The 22,566-nt window shown below is 41.5% G+C and overlaps 2 protein-coding genes across 23 annotated transcripts in view; one reads left to right on the top strand and one right to left on the bottom strand.

Annotated features, from left to right (window-relative positions):
• Window positions 1-14,349: 14,349 nt before the first annotated feature.
• Window positions 14,350-20,405, bottom strand: TIMM21 (translocase of inner mitochondrial membrane 21). The gene is made up of 6 exons (XM_054190740.1): window positions 19,947-20,405; window positions 18,601-18,663; window positions 18,404-18,501; window positions 17,037-17,110; window positions 14,950-15,055; window positions 14,350-14,850 (listed from the first exon to the last, which is right to left on the bottom strand). Exons 1-6 carry the CDS (start codon window positions 20,194-20,196, stop codon window positions 14,758-14,760), a joined length of 684 nt encoding a protein of 227 aa, XP_054046715.1. The 5' UTR covers window positions 20,197-20,405; the 3' UTR covers window positions 14,350-14,757.
• FBXO15 (F-box protein 15) overlaps window positions 17,598-22,566 on the top strand; it is a 184,581-nt gene continuing 179,612 nt past the window's right edge. For 11 of the 22 annotated variants that reach the window (XM_054190726.1, XM_054190718.1, XM_054190715.1 and 8 more), the window contains exon 1: window positions 20,586-21,334. In XM_054190726.1, coding sequence (XP_054046701.1) covers window positions 21,186-21,334 — 149 coding nt within the window. In that variant the 5' untranslated portion in view covers window positions 20,586-21,185. Of the gene's footprint in view, window positions 18,073-20,585; window positions 21,335-22,566 lie in introns of those variants that run through there. The other 11 variants (XM_054190730.1, XM_054190727.1, XM_054190728.1 and 8 more) reach the window with 6 other exon arrangements.

The following is a 22,566-nucleotide window of genomic DNA, read 5'->3' as shown; positions in this document are numbered from 1 at the left end:
CAGTTGTCTCTATTGAGGAGCAACGTCTATGAAAATATTTATACACTCCATTAATTGGGACAAGAAAATCATACATATCTGTTGGGCATTGCACACTATCGTGACATTCTTCGAACAGGTATTTGCCTTCTCATGGGCAGGCTGGAAATGCAGTCCAAACGAACTAAAGATGTGAACTGAAAGGGCAAGAACTAAACTGCATTACACAGTATTATGTGAACACTGTTAGCCAGACTTACAGTGTCCTTAACTCAATCTCCTTTGGTTCTCCTTGGAAATTCAGTAAATGAAATTAAGGCCACTTTAGGTTTTTTAATTCTGAATGAGAATATCCACACAAAAGTGTAAAGGAATTAAACTAACCCACCTTAAAAAACTCGTTCACATGAATTTTCTTGACAGTGCCTCCAGAAACCATACCTGATTCACATGTGGAGTTTGGGAAAGAACTTAAAGGCTGATACCTACAGCTGCTCCCTTCTCATTTATCATCTTCTCTCTGTGTTTTTGCCCAGAGTCAGCAGACACCGATGTGTGTCCACTCCTTACCTCACTGCCATAGCTAAAACCACTCTTGGTTGCCACTGGGGTTCTGATTTTGGTAAATTAAGTAAGTGACAGAAGGGTGGAGATCTAGCAGAGAAAGTGTGATGATTGATTGCTTAATATGGAATATCACTGTTTTTTTCTTCCCCCAAAGAGACAAAAATGAGGGGTTGCTTTATATTCACAATCAGATTATGCTTGAGTAACCGCACAGGTAAAGAAACTAAGACAGAAAATGCCTAAGAGGCTTCCCTCATATTAAAAGTGTATTCTAGGTGGAGAATAATTTTACAACCAGAGAGGGAAGCAAAGGCTTCAGAGGGGATGCAGCTTCAGCACCCAACAGGGCAGCGAGCGGCTCAGCCTTCGGGCTGTCCCGAGAAACACAGGCAGGACCGCCATAACGTGCCACCCAGAATTTTGTGACCACACATTGGGGAGCGCCTCCTGTGAGTCTCTGGTAGAGCGCTGAAGTGAAGCACCAAGGCAAGCAAAAGTACGCAGACCTTTCTGGGTCTTTGGAGTATCAACACGTGCAACTTCTGTAAAACAGGTCATGTCATGGAGGGGTATATGCAGCTTCTGGGTCACAAGATAAGGAGCTCAGCCTAGAAGAAGGTTTTGCAGAGGGTGACTGTAAGGTAATTTTGTGATTAAGCTTATTCTTGGTTAGCTGATCCTGGACATGCCCCATGCAAGTGAGAGCATGCTGGGGAACATGTAGAAGGGGAAAACTGAACAGCGCATTAAAAAAAACATCTAGATGTTTCACTTGAATTTTCTTTGAGGTATGGGCTTGTCTTTTACGCTAACGTAGGTCAGTTATCCCTACCTCTGTCACCTTTATTTTTCTTATCGTCTCCTTGCATTATGGAAGAAAATATTTATACTATGGGCTATGAGGCTGCCAACTACCACTGGCAATTCTGTTTCTTTTTCAAGGAATCTTTGAAACTCTTTCCATAACAGCTGTTTATGATGAAGCGTAGAAAACAGGTTGAAACTTATTGCCTAGAATGTTGAGCAAATGTACCGTGTTCAGATCAAGCACTTCCAATCTCCTTTTTAATACTAAAATACGCTATACTCAGCATAAACTATTCAGCATAAACTACAGTTTGCATTAGAAACCTCAGTTTTCATGACTTGGAAACGTAAGCCATGGGCCTTGAAACTAGCTATCGATAGACCTACCGTAACTGAAGCACTACAGAGAGCATTAGTGTGCGGGATAGTTTCTACAAACTGCTGAGGCCTAAAAATTGCTGAGGGCAGGGAACTCCATCTCATTGCTAAAAACGTCTAGTCATTAAAACAGATCAGAAAATAACCACCCTTCATTGTACTTTCCTTTTTTTCTTGTTGTTTTTTGGTTTTGCTTTTGTGTAAAGGCTTCAAGGCAAAAGATCTGGCAGTGCAAAGCTGTCATTCTTCGGTATTGGGGAAGGTGGTGCTAAACTACAAATTATGGCAAAAGCCGAGGGAGTGTGCATTCTTTGCAGATAAATAAGGATTTACTGATGGTAGACACTGTTTCTTGAAATCTGGAAAGAGGTTGTAGAGGGAATGTTGTAGGTAGTCGAAAAGAACGGTGAATGGGCTTAGGGTAATATTATTTATTGGCTCCTAATAAAGTTGCGAGTTCAGTGGTAGGAGCTCAGTCCTTTCTGCAGCATCTGTTACTTTTGTCGTGTGAGAAGAATCAAGATCTGCTCTCAACTTTGGCTTTTTTCCGTATCAGTGAGAATCTATTATGAAAACTCCTAGAAAGCTTAACTAATGTGGATGGGCATGAAATCATGTAAAATTTGGAAGTGTTGACTAAAATGATATTTGAAGTCGTAAGCATTCCCACTTACTTCCACCACCTTTTAAGCAAATGTTCACTGAGAGCCACGTATGATGTGGCTGGACCTCCTATTTACAGTGCAGAGATATTAATCAATTATTGCTGTCCTGCTAGTGAACTGCAGATGGGCACATTATTGTTTTATTGTTCCCATAAATTTGTTCACTTTTACAAATAATTTGCTCATTGCCAAGACATCTGAGTATGTGGACTGTTTCCCAGCTGTTTGTTGCAATGTGCTGGTTAGTTTGGAGGCACGGGCTGTCAGCAGAGGCAGCAGTTCCTCAACAGGGATCATCTGCATCAGCATCATCCTGGCTCCAAAACAGATGTAGATTAAGGTCTGTGAGAAGCACATCCGAGACACAAACCTGCAAATTTCTCTTTGCAAATGTTTCACAATATCCACTAAATGTCAGCTGAGGGAGAAAATTCTTGACCAGTCTACTTGTTAGACCACTTGCAGTGTAAGATGACAGGCTCTGCACCCTGTCCCTGTGCCTGGAGACAAGGAGCTGTGAAAACAACCTTTCTGAGGGGTTACACTATAAAGGGGCAAAAAGAAAACCCCGCAGTACCACGCGATGCTTAGACTGAAAATGATCTTCCAGATCACATTTTGTAAATTGCAGCATTGTCATTTACAGTAGGTGGCAGTTCAATGCCTTCTAATTGCTATTATTCACCCAGCCCGCTATATCGTGGAGCGACGTGTGTGCTCCCACCCACGGCACACAGTGCTGTGGCTCCCGTTCGCATCAGAACAAAGCTGCATCCAGCTCAGAAAAAATGTATCTTATTCTTTATATGCATGAAGAAGTTCACGCTGCCCTTGAGTGATGGGTTTAGTTCTGTTATGCATTTTTTGTTTGCTCTGTTTTTTCTAACCTGAGCTTGAAAGTGAGCTTCTGCTTCTTGTCACATTCTTTTTCAAGTCCAAAGAGCTTTTCACTAAAACCAGCGAAGAATCACAGCACAGGGATGTGGAATATCCAGGAATACCAGGGTTGGGCTACTGGACACTTTGGCCCTTCATTATCAGCACTAATATTATCAGTTTCCTATGAAACTTCCTTCCTAATCATGGGTTTCTTGAGGTACAGCCTGAGAGAAAGGTTGATGTCGTGGGTTTTTTTTCCTATGTCATGACGTATTACGTAATAATTTCTTTACTCAACACTTTCATAGGCAGAAGTGATGAGACCTTCTTCCTGCAAAAATGCTTTTGAGTACCTGACCTGAAATGTGTTTAAGAAATGTGCTCAAGAGTTTCTGTAAACACGTCCCTCTGGGTTTCTCAGGAAACTCATGGTTTTGTTCCGAGGGCTCCTGCCAACCCGCCCAGGCTTTCTGCAGCTTCAGTTCGTTACCTGATTCTCGCAATGCTCATTTGGGACAGGTGATTATTACAGCAGAGAGAAAGACTAAAATACTCACTCCAGGCCCACAGAAGAGACGAATGACAGAATTTAGTTTAGAACCAGTATTTCCTGCAGAAAATACCTGTATCATTACTGACAAGTCCTTGTTTCTACCAAGTAAATTATTTCTGTGTGAAACTGTGCTTCACATGTAATCCTGTACGTTGCAGCAGTGATGTATAGGCAGTTCCAAAAATATCCACAGTATTTCTTGTCTTTAAAATCCCAGTGAGATCTGCACGGAGTCACTGCAGAAAGCATGACCTGAAGAATGTGCATGGTACGCAGAGGTCTGAAAGACCGGCCTGCAGCTGGCCTCCAGCAAACCACCTCTTATTCCCAAGGAAGAGATGAATGACCCTTGAATTACAAACAGGAAACTTCCCTGGGGCTCCAAGACTGAACAGAATATAGTTTTTAGAAAGCCATCAAATGTCAGCCATTTGAAAGACGGAGACTCCCATGAGTATGACAACAGTGGGCACAGCAGCAAAACCCTTTATAAGCCATCAGACTGACCTCATCATGGGTATGCGTATGGTGCTGGTTGCTCCTGAACTCTATCGCAAGGTACAACAATGAAACTGCATCAGATTGAGCATACAGCAAAAGTATATCTCATACAGCAAGATTGCACACTGATTATAGCATTCCCTGACAATGTTTCAAGAAGTGTGTTGAATCTAAAAACACAGCCTTCACTCCATGGCATACACACGCATTTTCTTGACATGATCATGGTTTCATTTTTTAGAATGTTACTTTTTCTTTGATCTGTGCATGTATGTGTTGACATTTACGTTGTGTTTGATAACTATTTTGGAGACGTCACGTGAGAACACTTTGCTTAGGAAGCACAGGGCCAGTCCTCCATGAAAGGGAAGTCACTGTGTCACATCCCTCGTGTGGGTGGTGCAGCACGATGGCTAGCCCGTGCGTAAATGGGGCTGACTGTGACATCGGCAATTGGTTTAGAATTAATACTTACAACATGAAAAATGGATGTCTTTACAAATCCACAAAAACCAAATCCATATACTTTCATTTTGGTATTCCGTCCCAAAGGCTGACAACCACCAGCAAATGCAGCACTATTTGTCCAGCCTTTACCATTACAAAGCAGGATGGAGTAAGGGATTATCAAGGAGAAACTGCCACCATGATTCAGTCAGTGCAGGAGAGATTAGAGTTGACCGGCTCTAATGGTGGCACAATTCACATCCTTGTGCTTATCTGATTTCTTCTTTTTAAGTCCTCTTGAAGTATTTACCGCTGAGAGATGTCTGGAGCTTTTGTAGATGTGAGTCGTTGACGGTCTGGACGGGGTGCTGGACATCAGTTAAAAAATGAAGGGGTTGATCTGACCCACCATCCAGAATTCACCACTTGAGTTGTGCGTGGCTTACGCGATCACAGGGATCTCAGGGACATCACTGGAGACCTGCTCTTCGATATGACTTGTCAGTAATGGTAGGTGTCTGGTTTTGAGTGGCCTCAGAAACTGGTTTACTTTGATGTTACATGAAAAGCTTACCAAGGTGAGGTGAAGAACATATATACGTACATATATGTGGGTAGGTAGGAAGTAGGCAGGTATTTCTATTACATATACATAATATACATTATATAACATATACACTCTACATTATATATTTATATATGTTTATATGTATATGCATATATATGTATTTAAGTACAGACATGGTCCCGCATTAAAATGCAAATAGTTGCAGAACGTAGCAGAGGGCTGGTTTGGATGACATTGTGCTTTGGGGTTAATTGTTCAGTTCTTGATGGGCCAGGGATGAATTCCTTCACTTTTCCTTTGGATATAAATCACCGTGTATCATACGGTATATTGATCTAATCATACCTCTAGATTTTCATAGGCAATACATTGAATGTTATACTGCCGCTGTTTCATGTAGAGATCAGGCACTCAATAAAATTAAAAGGATTTCCCTGAAATAATTTCACTCTATTTACCTTAACATATGGCAAAATATTTGGTAGCTATAGGATTACTTATCATCCAGATGATGCTGAATTGTAGGCTGTAGACATTGATTTCATACCACCTTTTAAGTGAGTCAGCATGATGGAAAAGTTGGAGAAAGCCACGGGAGAAAAGCTGCCAGCTCTAGAAACCTTGGAAACTGAAGGTGTAATATTTCTTCCTCAGCTTTCATTCTGCTAAATTAAATATAGGTAAAGAAGAGAAATGCAGATATGGAAGTTAGGCATAACATTTTGAAAGAAAAAAGAAATATATGTAGAGGCTGGCAGGACTCCCAAAAAAAGTGTTAAAAGAGAAATTCAGGGAAAAGAAGTGGGGAGAATACAAAAAATTAGTAAAGTAGGGCATCTTTCACGGATGTTTTCAGGGAAAAATAGTTGTGGCTTATTATGAGGCTTTTATGCTCAAGACAGTTGATAGAAAGCTTCTTTCTGTTTTAAATCTGGAGATGTCTCAGCTATTTTTCTCCACCACTTTTATCCTTACCAGTGTCACGCACCTGAACACAGTGACTTTGCAGCCACACAGAGGAGGAGAGGGTGCCTGGACCTCACCAGGTATCACGCCAAAAAGTAACTGGTGGCATTCTGCAAATCTGCGCTCTGTCATTGGGACTGGGCTTTGTGTTATTAAACACAGGGTAACTCATGGCCCCAGAGGGCATACAAAATAGCAATTCACTTCCAGCTCCTCTACAGGTGTTGTAGCGCTAATGAAGCAAATCAGATCTTGGGAAACATAGCCATGTATTTAGTATGTGTATAAAAACAGCTGTAATAAGACATAGTTATGGCTGAGACTGTTATGTTTTTAGTGGGAAAAAAAGAATTAGGATTGAAATTGCAAAACAACCCTGTTCCTATAAAAAGTGCAAATGCGCTTGGATAAACGAAGGTTAATAGAGTTAATCACGGGGAATAATACAAGAAGGCAACTCATGCTAGTGAACATAACTGTGATTCAGATAAAGGGGAAGTGTAATTAAATGGAGGTTGGATAAACGAGATTATCATGGAAAGGTTTCCCAGCACAGTACTGGGAGGTTTTAAGATGTGGAGGCAGACGCGTGTACATGATCTGGAAGTCGAGACGGCACCGCCGCTAGATCCCCTGGGTGCTCCACCATTATGGAAGGTTGTCCACGCTGCCATGCCATGTGGCAACACGGGCAACAACAACAGGCAATAAATTGAGTTAATTTTGAAGTCTATTTTGCTGGCAACTGTAATTGGCAAGTGATCTCCCTGTCTGCATCCCAAACCCCAAGATTTCTCATTCCTGCTGTTCCCTATTTTCCCTGCTGTGGCGGGGAGCAGCTGGGGGGGAGCTTGGGTGCTGGCCAAGGCTAACCTGCTGCAGTACAGCTCTGGGATGGAGAAAGTGAGGGCATCCCGCCCCCAGCCAGAGGGACAAGGGTACGTGTGCTCTCCCCACACCGCCACCTCGGGCAAAAGCTTGTATCAAAGCATATACAGCAAACTTTTATATAGATAGGTAAGTATTTGTACTTGCCATATATGACAACTAAACTTGACATTTTCTATTAATTTAAAATCCCTGATACTTTCTTTTAGATGTCCTGTGTCATCTCCTTTATGTAGATAATTATAAGCTTACTTACTAGTTTTTTTCCATAACTGGTATTATTTTTTATGTGGATATTTAAAATGAAATGCAGTAGTTTGATTCTGAACATTGAGAGGAAAACAGAGGCTTCCCAAACTGAACTGCTTTGCTGAAACAGGTGCCTGTGCTTATTTCTTTTATTTGTTGAGTTAAAAATGTCCCTTGATGACCCATGTGAGATGAAAGGAATCAAATGTATTCCTCCTAGGACAACCAAAAGGCTTAGAAACAAGCTTTTCAAATTTCTTTTTCTTTCCTTTACTTGCAAAATATTTTTGCTAGATTTTTAACTTTTAACTATATATCATTATTAAGAACATCTAAATATACTGAATTTGAATACAGGATGGTATTAATTCACATTCTTCTATAATTTGCATAGATTATTTTATATAGAACAAAAACCTGAGAATTTACTAAGAAAAACTATCAAATACTTCTGCTGTTCAATTATTTACAGTAGAGTTTGGAATCATTGTTTCATAATCTTTGGTATAGTATATCATAATGATATATATTCCCAGCTGCCTAAGGAATGTAGTGCATTCCTTAGTGAATGCTACATTCACTACAGTGAATGTACAGTGCACTGTAGTTTTATTATTCTCTATTCTGAGCAAGTGAACATCTCTCTGGGGACTAAGCCTTTTTTTCCCACCCCAAAAAACAGAGAGGAACTTTTTGCTTTCAAATTTCTCTGTTTTTCCACTGCCAACTGTATTCTAGATCTTCAAGCAGACTTCATAACCCCATATATAGAGGCCAATTTTGAGTCTTTACTGTCATCTTTAAACTTGCTCCTTGAAATATTTTATCCTTTAAATTTTCTATATATTTTTTTTAAAAAACTTTGTGCTTTCCTTATGTATTTCCATCAGTTTGCAGGCTATAATGAATCCTAAAAGTGGGCTTTGACTCCAAATGTGCCCCAAATGTTTTTTGGACCTAATCTTAAGTTAGGTTGCTGATAATTTACACATTGGAATAATCCGACGAGTATCAGGATGGATGTCATCCCTTGTGACAGTAAGATGAGGCTGAGTACAAAATGAACTGAAATTAGTTATGGAAACCCCCAGCACATCTCCTTTGTCTTTTCATTTCTGCAGTTGGCATGTGATACAATAATTGCCTTGTTGACATTCCTGTCTTCTCTGCTTGCTAAGTGCGTTTGTTGAAGTTTCTTGTACCAGACATGCATTTATTTGCAACTATTCCCAAGATCATGACTCCATTGCCTAAGTTGGTGGTTGCTGCAACTTGATTTCCATACTGGAATTATTTATGGATCAAGGTCATTTTTAAACTCAATCGGTCATGCACGACAACATTTTTCTTTTCCAGTCTAAAATCCTATTTTCTTTGCATGACCTTCTGTTTACTGAAGCTTAGTAAAAGAGTCATCATTTTTTGATATTTTAAAGTTTTCACAAAATTAATTTCCTGAAGGTATATTTCTTTTTGTCACGATGCAGCAAGCATACACAGGACCTAGACTCAAATAGAGGTCTTACAGATGAAATAGAGGTCTTGTAGATGACAGAGCAACATTATTATTCCCACAAACCAGCTCAAAGGATGCTGGCTGCCTATAGTATAAACACAAGTTTTGGCATCCACAAAAATTAAGGCAGAGATGGGAAAGTTAAGACCAAGTTGCACACCTACCTCAAGTACATTTTGAGTAGCCTGCCATAAAATGTTTCTGGAAAAAACAGCATTTCACTGGTGACTGACATATTTTCATTTCCTAAAGGAGATGGGGTTTTATATATATATGTGTATATATATATATATTTATTAATTCTGCAATGATCAAGACTTAACTCTGGAAAATGTGTTTAATTTCCAGGAAACTGTCATTGTTTTAGCTCTGACTCCCTGGCGGTTATTTTTTTCCACAGGTTTAGTAAAAATAACATGACAGTTTTACATCGGAAAGTAGAGCATACGCTATAATTTTGTGCTTTCCCAGAGAAAAAAAGAGAAAGCAGCTTGAAAAAGGAAACACTAAAATATTTATTGCTTGTATTTACCAAAAAGTGAATCCCAGCAACTTTGTTTTCTCCCCAGATGAGCACCCTCCGGTGAGAGGACGGAGCACTCTGCGCTGCTTGCCATGCAGAAGGAGCTCTGCACGGCTTACTGAGAGCACAATCATCTGGTGAAGCAGGGACAACTTTTTAAGGAACAATCTAGGCTAACAGCCTTCACAATTACAACTGGGCATTCTAAAACACTACGGTTAAACTCCGTGAACGCAGCTGTTCTCCTACAGTGCAAAACTACCACCGGGTAAAGCAGTACTGCAGAAGAGATCGATGTTCTCTAAAAGACATGTCTTGCTGGACTAACCTTCTTCATCTAATTTTGATGGCGTCCCCATATATTTGCTTGCTTTAAACAGGATTTGAGAAAATAATTTTTTAAACATGGATTCCAGCTTGGTCCATAGGGACAAACGGAACCTCAGCCTCATGAGGAATATGGAAAGAAGTAACTAGTTCCCACAAGACTTTTATGTTAGCAAGAGCCATTTAACTTCTTTTTCTGCAGCCAAACTACTTACACATAAAACTAATAGCCTTGAAATCTCATGGGGCTTAAATAATCTGGCTGGTGATAAGCATCTGGCTAGGAGGAGGATGATAAATCAAGCTATGAAGTTCCTTTCTTTTTTTCTTCACTGAAGAGATTTTATTAGAAAAAGGATTCCCAAAAGCTTTCCTCCACTGAGACTGGAAAGCACTTGAGCTTTGTATTTGTCATTTCTCCAAATTAAGAAGACTACTATATCTAAGTCCAGGTAAAGGTGGCTTTCTTCTGCTGCTTCTTTTATTTTGTCTTCATTTTATCAAGCATAGTGCCAGCTTTTTCACAAAGCAGCAAAAGTTATCTCCTTTAGAGTTGTGTCCCCCTGTGCGAAACAGATAAAGAAGCATACTCTTGTATATCTATCTATTTAGCTAGTGAGGTGATGCAGGCAGTAAAAAAAAAATCATGAGGAGCACTTTATGAACTGGGGACACATCCTGATAAATACTACTTCTAGACATGGACAAGATAGGAAGGAGAGAAGTTTAAATGGAATATTGTGTTTTTCAGAACACTGTGAAGGTAATCATATTTAAGGCTAGTTTTCTTAAAGACACACCAGTGAAGATCTCACTGCCATTTGCCTTCCTCAACATTTTGTAGGTGTATGCTCATGCCTCTTACTGCTGCATTTAGCTAGCATTTTGGTAACTTGAAAGCAAGTATATACTGATGGAGTACACTACTTATTGGGCTTTCCATAGAAAATTTGGTTATTCCATAGAAAAGGCGGCTTGAATGAAAATACCAAATGTTCTCCTGAAATTACAGGAGAACATTTCTAGAGCTAAAAATCCCTCCATTAACGTGGCCAACAGGAGAGTAATTAGGACTGGGTGGTAAAAAGACCACCTGTGTTACACAATTCATGCAGGGGCACAATCCTGGAGATAATTAAGAAATTAATATTTCCTGGAGATAATTACAACTTTACATTTATAATGGCAATTTTATTTTCCCCCTTTTTAGAAGCAAAATATTGTCCTGCCTCTCTAGTATTCCGCTATTTACGTAGCCGGATGATATACAAAGATGATTCACACATGGTGTATACTTCCACTGCAGCTTCTTCCCAGCCTGTGAGAAGTTTTGTTTCTTATGAAGGGTACGGAGGGTGCCACTATGGCCGTGTATCCTGCCGCTTTGAGCCAGTGTGCTCACCCACCTGCTGCCTCGCAACTCCACAGGAGAAAGATGAATTGTGAAAACGACAACGGCACATTCCATGTAAGTATAGGATTAGAAAAATTTTATTTATTACCCTGTCATATTGGGCCTACCCTAACCAAAAATAAACTTGAAAGTAATCCCCTGACTTGTTTCTCTGGATTCTCCAGTTTCTTGAAATGCAGTGAATAAACCAGAGGTTCATACTTTGCATTCAGACACTCAGAGCTGCATGGAAAAATCGCGAAGGTCCCTTGCACTGTGGACAACCCCACATCCACCTGTGCCTTTTAAATTATACTCCTGTCTCTTCCTTAGTACTAGTTCTGGTCTGTCTCCATTTTTCTCATACAGGTCTGGACTGGTTGCCAAAGGGCCAGACAGAATCATTATGTTGACTTTGCCAAGACTTCTTCTAACACCAGTAACTGTAGCATTTATTCCCAGCTAGGGAAATGGGAAATGACAAGGGCCCTTAGTGCAAGAACTAGAGTACTGACAGCTTTACAGACAACTTTAAGAACTTCTGTTCTGATGTCTCAAAGGGACCAAAGAACCAGGGATCCGATTTCCAAATAGACAGTTCTTTCACACAATCCTTGAAGTACATTATATTTCTATGTATGCCAGGAAGTCCTTGCTACCTACAAATAAATCTCATCTCAAATAATCAAATTCTTATTCTGTTTTCTCAAGCTGAAGCCAAACACACACATTAACCACAATGGCCAATTCTTGCTGTTTTACCACAAGCCTGATGTAGAATTTCACCTACCTGCACTGTTGGAAAAACATCATTATATGAGGCCAGCATCTTTTCCTTCCCAGAAAGTCTCTGGTCCTGACAGTTTCTTCAGTGCAAACAAGGCTCTAAAACAAGACAAAAGAAAACCTATCGGCTGGCCTATGTTTGCTATAACTGTACCATTTACTATAAATAATGCTTTTTACATCTTGCTTTAGGAAGCAGTCCTTTCTCCAGCAGTGAAGCCCACTGAAAACAAGCCACAGCTGGATTAATAAAAAAGCAAAGCTGGGACGCAGACTTACAGGGAAAAACATAGCCTGTCAGTTCTGTCGTTGATGTGGAGGTTTACAATGGCTTTCAGGCAGCTTGATATGGTAGAAACTCATAAAGGAAGGGCAAAAATAGTATTACATTTTCTAGTTTAAACTGTGTATTTTTATATAGTCTTGCTTTGTAAAAGATGAAGAATGATAACATTTTTATCAAGGTATAGTATGGCCTTAAGGCTAGTAATCTTAGTAACAGATTATAAACTTATATAGCTTGCACTATTTCTGACGTGCTCTGACAAACCTGCCCCATCTCGCATTCATGACAAAACTCTTGCAGAGGTGGTTTTCGGTAACCACCGTGGTACGACACATAGCTACTGGACATAACCCACGGCAGGTAAATGTCACATGTAAATGCTCTCAGTCTGTACGGCAGCGGGTTGCAATGAAACAATGAGAGCCTCAGATACTTTCCTTTTAATGGATTATAAATCAATTAATTAGGTTGGTTTGAAAATTTCTTCTGGAACAGAAGTTTTGGCAAGCGTAATGCTAAGAATTAGGAAGTCCTAAGTCAAAAGGTACTACTGAAGCTGTGGATGCCCCATCCCTGGAGGTTTTCAAGGACAGGCTGGATGAGGCTTTAAACAACCCGGTCTAGTGGGAGGTGTCCCTGCCCAAAGCAGGGGATCTTCAAGGTCCCTTCCAACCCAAATCATTCTATGATTCTATGACTCTACTGCTTTCAAGAAAATAACATGAAGAACAATGGGAGTCAATTGCTTTCATTATTTTATGGCCTTTCCAGATGGCCATTAATGATGTCAATAACTATAGGTAAAAATTGAAGTTTACTTGATGGTGACATATCAAGCACCACAATTTCTCACACTTACAATAGGCAGCCACCAACACAGACTTCCATAGCTTTTGACTATGTGTAAAATTGTGGGATGTCAGTCTTGATAAGCATCCACTGAGGGATGAAAGGAAGCACACAAATTTATAACTCTGCTGAAACTAATGGATACGGTATCACTTTTGTCAGTCTCAACTGATGTTCGAAATTTTATAAGAATCCCTTTGGCCTGCACAGTGTAAGTCGGTTATACTGTATACAGTGTAGAAACTCCAAAATGCCTTGCAGTTTAACGCGGATGGACATTGGTGGCTGCCCTGCTCACAAACTGGGATGAATGCATGATTCCTCTTCATTGAATACTTTCAAACAATACGAGGATCTGACTGAAGTCGAGGTTGTAGGGCTTAATATAAAGCAAAGTTGTCCAGGTTCAATGAAGTATTATGTTTAGTTGTTACGATTATGCAAATGAGATTACTGGGAGACAGATGGACAGGATGGCTAAAATCCAGTAAAGTATTACCAAAGGTCTATATATGATATTTGTGGCACTTTACACTCTATGAGGGAACATTGTATGAACTTTAGAACAGTCCAAATGTACCATTAAAGGAACTTGTAATAAGGACTGATAACTGAACATCAGTGTATGCTTAATGGCAGGATAATTCAATAGTGAACTAAAAAGCTCGTAACATATGATAGGTAGCTACAGAAAAATGCATTAGTTGGTGTTTCAGAAAGTGGTTAAATGTGAGAAGCTAGAGCTTGAAATTTTTTGGTTGGTGCTGCTTGACAAATAGGCACAACTGAGTCTGATTATTAATACACAGGGTCATGCCTGCTATCTGCCACGTCACACTAAGGAAGAAACCCAGGTGAGGTATTTGCTCATAAGTTAAGCTTTTTGGTTTGGGTAAACCTATATGAATCTGGATCTCAGGAGATTTAGATTAGTTAAGTTAATGGAAAAACTGTGGGCAGTGCTGAGCAGTTACAATACTGTCATTAGTTAGCAGAGCAGCATGGGAAACACTGGAAGGAGCAGACAGTACTGCTGTTCTGTATGCTGTTCATCTATTTAGAAGATACCAATATTGAAGTCTTTATCTTCAGTCATTTGCCAAGAATCTGTGTCTCCGCAGTCCATATTCTTACAGTCTTTGGGGCAGATCCCCTTTGCATCACTAACATTCTTATTTTACCTTCTTATCTACACAAAGATATTCAGAATGAAAACAGTGAGTTTGTCTACACTTACAATATCACTTTCTTTATTGCAGTGCTAGTAGGAAATCCAAGCAAAGGAAGACAAAAAGCTCCCCATCCAAACCTAAAATCTAGGAAGACTCAGTTTTTGGGTGTGAAGAAGTATTATCCAGCATTAAACTGTTTATTATGAGCCATTATTTTCCTATGTCAAAAGTATTTGCCGTAAGTGATGGCTTGGCTCTACTATTTTTCATTGGCTTCACTTCAAAACCTGTATCGGTTCTTACAAAAGACCTTAATGGAGGCCCTGAGAGGCTATGTCCTGTAACACAGCCCCAAAGCTGCAAGATACAATTGAGAACACCGAACAATTCACGTGTAGACTGGCTACACCAGTATCATCCAGTACTCAATGAGATGAGGCAGCAACTTTGATTGTTGGCTATCTGTTGTCTTCTACGACAATGGTTCTTCTAGGATAGGTGTCAACATCCACAAATATGTAGCGGACCTCAAATCTCCCTTTCTCAGGATTCTGCAAGGAAAACAATTTAAGGCTTGGTTGGTTTTTTTCCTCTTTGGTAGTTTAAATTCAGGATTAAGCTTATCAGCTATATCAAGCAATTATACATACCTCTTTGACTTCCACATGGACTGTTCCCCGCTTCCCTGATTCAAAGCCCTCAATATAGAACTTCAAACGCATATATTTCAGTCCATCCTTTACGTATTCAATGTGACTAAAAACAGCAAAACAAAACAAAAACCCAACCCACACAGCAAGGATACATATTATATACTAGTTAAACTTCAAATTTAAACTTCTTATTTAGAGAAGCTGCGTAACTATTTTTTGAGAAAGTGTGTTCCGATGCAGTCCTTATGCTACCATGGGTTCCTTCTCTACTGCTCTTCCCAAGCTTTACAGTGAACATGTAAGGACTAGTGCAGTTAGAGGAACTAGTCAGAAGCTGAGGATTAACAGATGAAGTTCTTAAACATCCTCACCCTAGTCCTCCCCTCAAAAATCAACAGCAATCCAATGCCTGAAGATTCTGTAATTTCCTTGTATTTATTCTGAAGAACCCCCAGATTCAGAGCCTAGAAAGGAACACCCATATCACCAAGACTGCAAGGTGTTTTCTTAGGCAATTAAAACTAAGTTACCAAGCCAAATCAGACAGAATGCTTTATCAACTTAATTATCAGGTTGGTTAAATCACATCAAAACAGTTTACTATATGCTTTACTTATTTTGGCAATAATTTTGTTCTACTGAAGTTGCATAACTTTGGCACTGGTATATCTCCAACCTAAATGCTGATATTTAGTCTGGAGTTAGGTTGTGCTCAAATATTAGATAAACAGAAAGGTCACATCATTTTTGAGGCGACCACTTTCAGAAACTAACGGTCAAACTAGAGTTCTGGTGCCAATTCCTGTTTCCTACTGAAATTACTAACTGCTGCATACTACCAAGCTCTTATTTCCATCAATCATGCCCAGATACACACTGTGTGAATTAAACTTCTAATATAGTTTAAAATGACATGATGGGTTACACAGAACAAAGATGAATGAAGGGCCTTACTGCAGTACATTCACATTCAGTGTTCATACACATAACATCTGTACATTTTTGAGACATTTAAGGTCATCCTTACACCGCAGACACAAACGCTATAATCTTACAAAATCCTCAGCTCAACAATTTATTTGAAATACTAGACTTTCAAAATAACAGAAATGAAACAGTACGAAAGCTGACAGTACATTCACTTATTTACCTAGTTTATTTTACAGACAGATATTTAGAACATTTGTGCATATCCTTTTTGTTTAGCAGCTCCACTCTAAACACTTTTTCACAGAGTCTAGTCAAAAGATAAACTTCCACCAGTAAAATTCACCTTCCTCGAGAAAAAAAAATAAATTTCACTTTCATGGTTCAAGTTCTGTACCTGGGCTTATGTGTCATCCTACACGAAACCTCCTTGAATAAACTCAAGTCAAAGAACCCAATAAAGACAAAGCCCCTATTGGGTTATAGTGCAGGGAGGATTTACATTTTGTAATAATCAGTTCTGTTGCTTTCCTCAAAAGAAGAATAACAGACATGCTCATGAATGGTTCAGGTGAGAGATGTTCTGTTAAATACATGGTAGAGATGTGGCCTCAAGTACCAAAAAGCAATATAATAAATAGGCCGCAAATACTGCAGATCAGCTCGGCATAATATAATCACTGCAGTGACTACAACCTGTACAGTCAGACCTGCTCTTTCTGGCCTGATAAGGATTACTGCTTTGAAAGGAGAAAAACTCTCAAAAAACCAATTTTTCACAGAAAAATTTCACTCTATTTGAGGGTTTCAGACTGTACACTTCAGTCAGATCCCTGCTCCACAGATGCACGCCTACGCCTCTGTACTACTCTCTTCAGACTCATCCTATTTTTTTGGAGAGATCAGCTCTATGCTTTCTGTGCTGACCTTTGCTTGTTTTGAGGCACTCAGAATTGCTGTTTTATATTGCATATGCACTGTATTTAGTGGTATGTGCCATGCAAGAGGTTCTACAAAAACCTGCTTTCATTTGCACTCAAAAGTGACAGTACATCACATACAGTTCATTAATCTAGACCTAACTTGCTTTGATGTGACCCAAAATGTTTTTGCTGTGCAAAAACTACTGTCTGTACGGGGCAAACACCAAAGGGTACCTGACAAGCTGTCGTCTTCCTCTTCTTGTTGCCTCCCCATAACCTTTAATAGATTCACCAAAAACACCAATTATCTACAAGAGAGAAGAGGTTTGAGTTGTCAGAAGGTATCACATTCAAACAGATATTCCAGTATCAGCTCACACCCCTGCTGTGAATGTGTTTTCTTTCAACAAAATGCCCCTTGTAAGTCTGATGTGTCAAGAATAGAAGAGTTTATGAAAGAAGATAGTGTAAGGAAAATTCCTGTTTTTCAGTGCTTTTTTTACTGTCACATATTAAATGTCTGAAATAAATCCTACTAGTATCTTCCATTTGTACCGTCCTCTGAGATTATGACATTTTAATCTCCCTTCTTACTGTGTATTTTATACTTTACTGACATTTTGTGTAAAAAGGGAAAAAAGCATTAAATACTTGCTCATATCTCCTCCAAGAGAATATGTTCCAAAGTTTAAAATGCAAATGCGTTCCCCTTCATGTTATCTAAAAACCACTACCACTTAAGAAACTCAATTATTTTTCTGTTTGGGTTTTTTTTTTTTTTTCAGATCTGTAATGCCAGACCAAATTAACCTAGTTTTAAACTGTGTAAATACTGGACAGTTGTTTTAATTCCACAAATTTGCTCCAAAGCAATCTTCGTGACGACTTGTCACTTCATTTCTAGGTTATCCTCAGTGGCATCTGTGGCAATCTTGTTTGAAAGCTATTCCATGCACTTCTTGTTTTGCCTGAAGTAGTAGTTTTTAGAATTTAGTTTTAGATGGATTGTTGTTTACATCTAGCTATCTCATGCGACTGTGTGATCACATGACTGTTCTCTTTCTCTTTTCCCCGTCAGCCACAGAAATGCTAATCGTGTTTCAAAGGAAGAGTTTAAATTCCTGAATACTTATGCAGTGCTTCGCAGAATGACAGAACCTTGACAGAAGAACTGAGTAAAAGCAGCCGGGCTAGACCTACAAAACTTAAGTGAGACCAGTTGTCTCCCTGGACTGCAGAACTCTAAGTACTACATTTAGTAGCCACTCAGGTATGTCTATAAGACTTTCTTTATGCTCCAAAGGGGCAGACACTCTATTTGCATCAGTTGTGCTGTGGTACACTCCTTTAACTTGGTTTTTAGCAGGCTAATTTACTCAGGCTCAGTGCTTGCATTAACTTGTCCTAATTTAGGCTCCAAATTGGAGCTGACCCACCTCTGACCAGCTAAAAGCATCAGCAGATCTGCTGGTGTTTGCCTGCTGAGCACCATGTGCTTCCTTCTGTAGCTTTGCTTGTGAGATTCCTTGTGCAAACTTTTGACTCAAAGAGAGACAGGAACCACTGGGAAACAAACTCATGACTAAGGTTCAAAAACCAACCTCAGGGTGAGATCTGCATTTCTCCAAGGCATCTCCATAGATCTTACTCGGACTAGAAGAAGAGAATAGCTCTTTAAAAATCACATAGAACAAACCACCTGTAACAGAAACAACAGCAAATGGAATGACAACTAATCAAACCAGATGGAATTAATGAAAAGCGCCTTCTGATAAAGAATACAATTTTCAAAAATAACCTGTAACACCAATTCCAACAAGCACCACAATAAAGTAGGTAAAGTCTCTTCCAGCTTCTTTCACTGAAATAGACAGAAAACAATGCAGAAGTTACAACCTTGGATAGTTAAGACTTGCATAGCTTATATTAATGCTCTTATATTAGTCTACAGCTCAAGTAGCATTTTGGCGGAAGAAAAAATTCCAAAAACAGCTTCCATAATGCCTCATCACTAAAAGAAAGAGACCACAGAATGTCTTTTATGTTGTGCGGGGCATATTTATCTCTCTACTAAGCCTTATTACTCTCTATTTTCCTACTAGGTATTTTCAAGACCCAGAAGAGCACTAATTATTACTTTTCATGTAGCATAAGAGCTAGTTTCTTTAAGAAATAATGAGGTATTTAGCACTGCAGTATTCGAGCTACCATATAAACGCTATCATTGCAAGTCTCATGCAAAGAAAGAAAAAGTAAAAATAAAAAAGCGTAAGCTTATAAATTGCACACAGGGAAAATGACTGATTTTATTTATTCTCAATCAAACGAACAATAAAAAGGAGGGACATTAGACCAAAGTATGTACTTGATTTATTGAGACCACCAACTGCAGTTTATCTGATTAGGTTTTATCTATTAGTTTTGACCTAATGTACTAGTAAAAGCGTCAGCACATACTGCAAAAAAAAAGTCATATGAGATTCTCTGTTGCAAAATATTTTTGAGAACTTGGAAAGAGACTACTGACTTGTTTCACTGATAAAGCATGCCTTTCAGTGAAGTACAAGTTACCAAGGAAACGTCAATAACCACTTTTCCTGCCGCCTTCTAATCGGCAAGGATGTTTTTCATAAACCTTTTCAAAGCACTTCGAATTTCTGAGGCTAATTACTTTTCAGTGAAATGAATGAGAGCAACCGAAGCGACAGCCATCCTATGGCGAAACTAGTACCACGTGCAGAGCTTTGACAATTTTGCGGGAAGTAAACTTGTTTTAACAGCATCGAGGCAGGCTGCGTGTGATGGGTTTTCCTTTTGGAAACAGAAATGAGAAATTACTACATCTTACTACATCTTACCCCTGATGTGACCTAAACGCTAGGTCAACGAGCTGTCTGCAAGAAGCCACATAACTTTGTTCTGCTTGTGCAATACATACACTGAAACGCATCGATTGCTGCGAACACCATGGGAAAAGAAAAGGGGTTGTGGTTTTTCTGAGAATTGTGGGTTGGGGTTCTTTTCTTTTTTTTTTGATGTAGAGTATTGGAGATCTAAAAATCTCATAGCAGTAATTTTCCCCGTGCCAGCCCCTTTGAGCAGCGCCCGGTGTTCCCCCTCAGGAGGGACCACAGCCCGCCTTACCTTTCTGAGCCGCCGACAGCACGGTTTCTTCTTTCCGACCCCTTTGCACCGACACGTATTTGCTATTATCGCCAGGTTTTTCACCCCTCAGCCCCCCGCCTTGTGTCCCGATACTCCGCCGGGCGGAGCGGAGCGGCGGGGCGGGCTGGGGCCGCCACCTCAGGCAGGGCCCCGGCCCCAACAGGGCCCAGCCGGGGGTGGCGAGTAGCCACCTCCCCAAGGAGGCCCGCAGCCGCCCGCAGCCCTGCATGCCGGGGCACGGCTCCCCAGCACCCTCGCCGAGCTACGGCGGAGCTCAGCCGAGATACACGCAAAGTTCGGACCCCTCGGGGAAGAGTCAGGGCAGCCGAGCGCGACTCCGCGGCCGGCGCTCCAGGTCAGGGTCCCCCATTACCCTTTGCCCGCCGACGGCCGCCCCTCGTCGTCGCCCCGGCGGAACTCTCGGCGGCGGAGGGGAGGGGAAGAGGCGGTGGCGGCAGCGACGGGCCCTGGGAGCGGTAGTTTGAGCAGGCTCCCTCTTGCGCCCGCCGCTGGGAACGGCTCCCGGCAAGATCACTACAGCGACCGCCATGCCGAGCGCTGCCACCCGCCCTCACAGGGCGGGAGCCTGCAGGCCGTTAAACGGCAGCGGGGAAACGGGGGGGCTGCCCGTGGCACCGTGCGACTGCCATCCCGGTCACTCTTTTTTTTTAAGCTGTTTTTTATTTTTTTCCATTTTTTCTTTTTTTTTTTAACTGAGAAGACCGCGCTCCGTTGCGGAGCGGGAGGCTGGCGGGACGCCTTGTCGCAGCTCCCGACAGCGGCTCACGGCCGGAGTTGCCGCCGTCCCCCGGTGTATTAACGCTCTGCGTGCCCCCCGCACCGGAGCTCTCGGGAAGCCGGCGCCGCGCCGCGGCGGGCAGGGCGAAGTGCGGCGCTCATCCTTCCCCCGCGGGCAACCGGTCACGGCCGTCCCAACCCGGGTTCGCTCCGCCGGTGCGTTCGGCGCTTGCTCCGGCGGCTGTTGCAGCCGCTGAGGGGAGGCGGGGTCCCTTCTCTCCAGTTAAAAATAAACTTCCTCTTAGGGGCGAACGCCAATTCTTGCGGGGAGGCGGGCACCCGCAGGCTCCCCCTGGGCAGCGCTCCCAGACGCCAACCCCTCCCGGGCTGGGCGCTGCCGCGCCAGGTGGGAGGCGGCGCTGCCTCCTTCCTCCCTCCCCGCTCCGGGCGCGAAGTCGGTGTCCCGCCGCGGAGCTGGCCATGGCGACGGGCCGCGGCCGGGCCCTGCGGTTGTACGGCAACCGCCAGGCCCCGGCAGCCGAGGTGGCGGCTCCCTCCGCTGCCGCCGAGGTCGGGCCTTTTACCCCCGCTGCTGCAGCCGTCGCCGCCCCTCGGGCCGGCGGGCCAAGGTAACGGGTCTCCCTGCGCGGCCTGAGGAGAGGCTGCCGGGGGGGACGTCGAGTGGGGAGCGGGGCTGTGCCGCCCCGGAGCGGCCTGCTCGCCTTTTCCACCTTGTCCGTGTGGGGTGCTTTGTTCTTTTTCCTTCACTCCCGTTGCTCCTCTAGGAAACCCCTTCCACCTGCCTCATGGGTCTGGTTTCTAGCTGGGCCCTTCTCCATCATGGCCATTGGCGCTCCTCTCCCTCCCCTGGCCTTGTGGAGGAGAATGGCTTTGTAGAGGTGATGTGCCTTGCGATAGGAAACACAGGTGCTTCCAGGTGTACGGAAGGCCTAGGTTTAATGCACTGGTTACAGTTTGAGTAGTGGGACTTAAACTTGGGTATGTGCTTGAGCTTAGAGGAGGTCATAAGGTCTATTAAGCAGTAGGCTGTCTACAAAGTACTAGTTAGCTTAGTGGCTAATGTGTATATATATATATGTATACATGATCAGGGTAGCTAGGCCTTTGTAATAAATCGGACGATTTCATTGTGGAGGGTGTGATTAGCTTAATTCTTACAGTACAGGTTCGGCTTCCAAAAATGTAAAGCACCAATCTTAGAAGCAAAGTTGAGAAAGCAGGGTTTTTTTCTGCTACCCCATTTGTACAACCCTGGGTTTCATAGCTTTTTCATTTTCCCCCTTTTTTTTAGCCTCTAAATGGAATGGATAATACCTTTTTAAAAGACTTTGGAATTGTTAGCTAAGGAAAAAAAAAAACAGATGTGAAAACAATACTGTCATTTCTGTTTATCCCCAGATGCACTTTAACATTTGGAGAAGCAGACAGGTTTTGTCATTACTTACAACTTTCTATACGTTCTTTGAAATAGATTTGTTCCCTGACCAGCAAAAAACCAATAGTTGCGTTGCAAGTACTACAGGGTATGAAAGTGAAAATACCGGTAAAAAAATGACTCTCACAAATTGAAAGCTAATGAAATAGCAATTGAGGTTGTTGTGCCTCTAAGCCAGTGCATCTCAGACTAGAAGTCTCTAAAGAGGAAGAGTAACAGCTGTCATCAATTTTTAACTTGGGCAGGCAAGCTTTGTCAATGTGGTGTAAAAGCACTTTGTTAATACTAATTTCAAATCTTAGCACACACAATACTTGGAAAATAGTTTTTGCAATAGATTTAGTGTTGTTTCTTCATACCTTGAGAATGTTTTTGTTTTGGAAGATGCAAAAATCCAGTACTGTT

This window comes from Rissa tridactyla, chromosome 2 (genome assembly GCF_028500815.1).
Source record: "Rissa tridactyla isolate bRisTri1 chromosome 2, bRisTri1.patW.cur.20221130, whole genome shotgun sequence".
Lineage (NCBI taxonomy): Eukaryota > Metazoa > Chordata > Aves > Charadriiformes > Laridae > Rissa > Rissa tridactyla.
This window is presented reverse-complemented; position numbering and strand designations above follow the sequence as displayed.

What these genes read in the sequence shown, in the direction of transcription:
- TIMM21 (XM_054190740.1), bottom strand. Translation starts at nt 20,196, where the DNA reads ATGCAGGGCTGCGGGCGGCTGCGGGCCTCCTTGGGGAGGTGGCTACTC. An exon ending in TGTTGGAATTGGTGTTACAG is followed by an intron (nt 18,502 to 18,600) that starts GTTATTTTTGAA and finishes TTTCTGTTACAG; the next exon opens with GTGGTTTGTTCTATGTGATT. An exon ending in AATGCAGATCTCACCCTGAG is followed by an intron (nt 17,111 to 18,403) that starts GTTGGTTTTTGA and finishes TCTCTCTTGTAG; the next exon opens with ATAATTGGTGTTTTTGGTGA.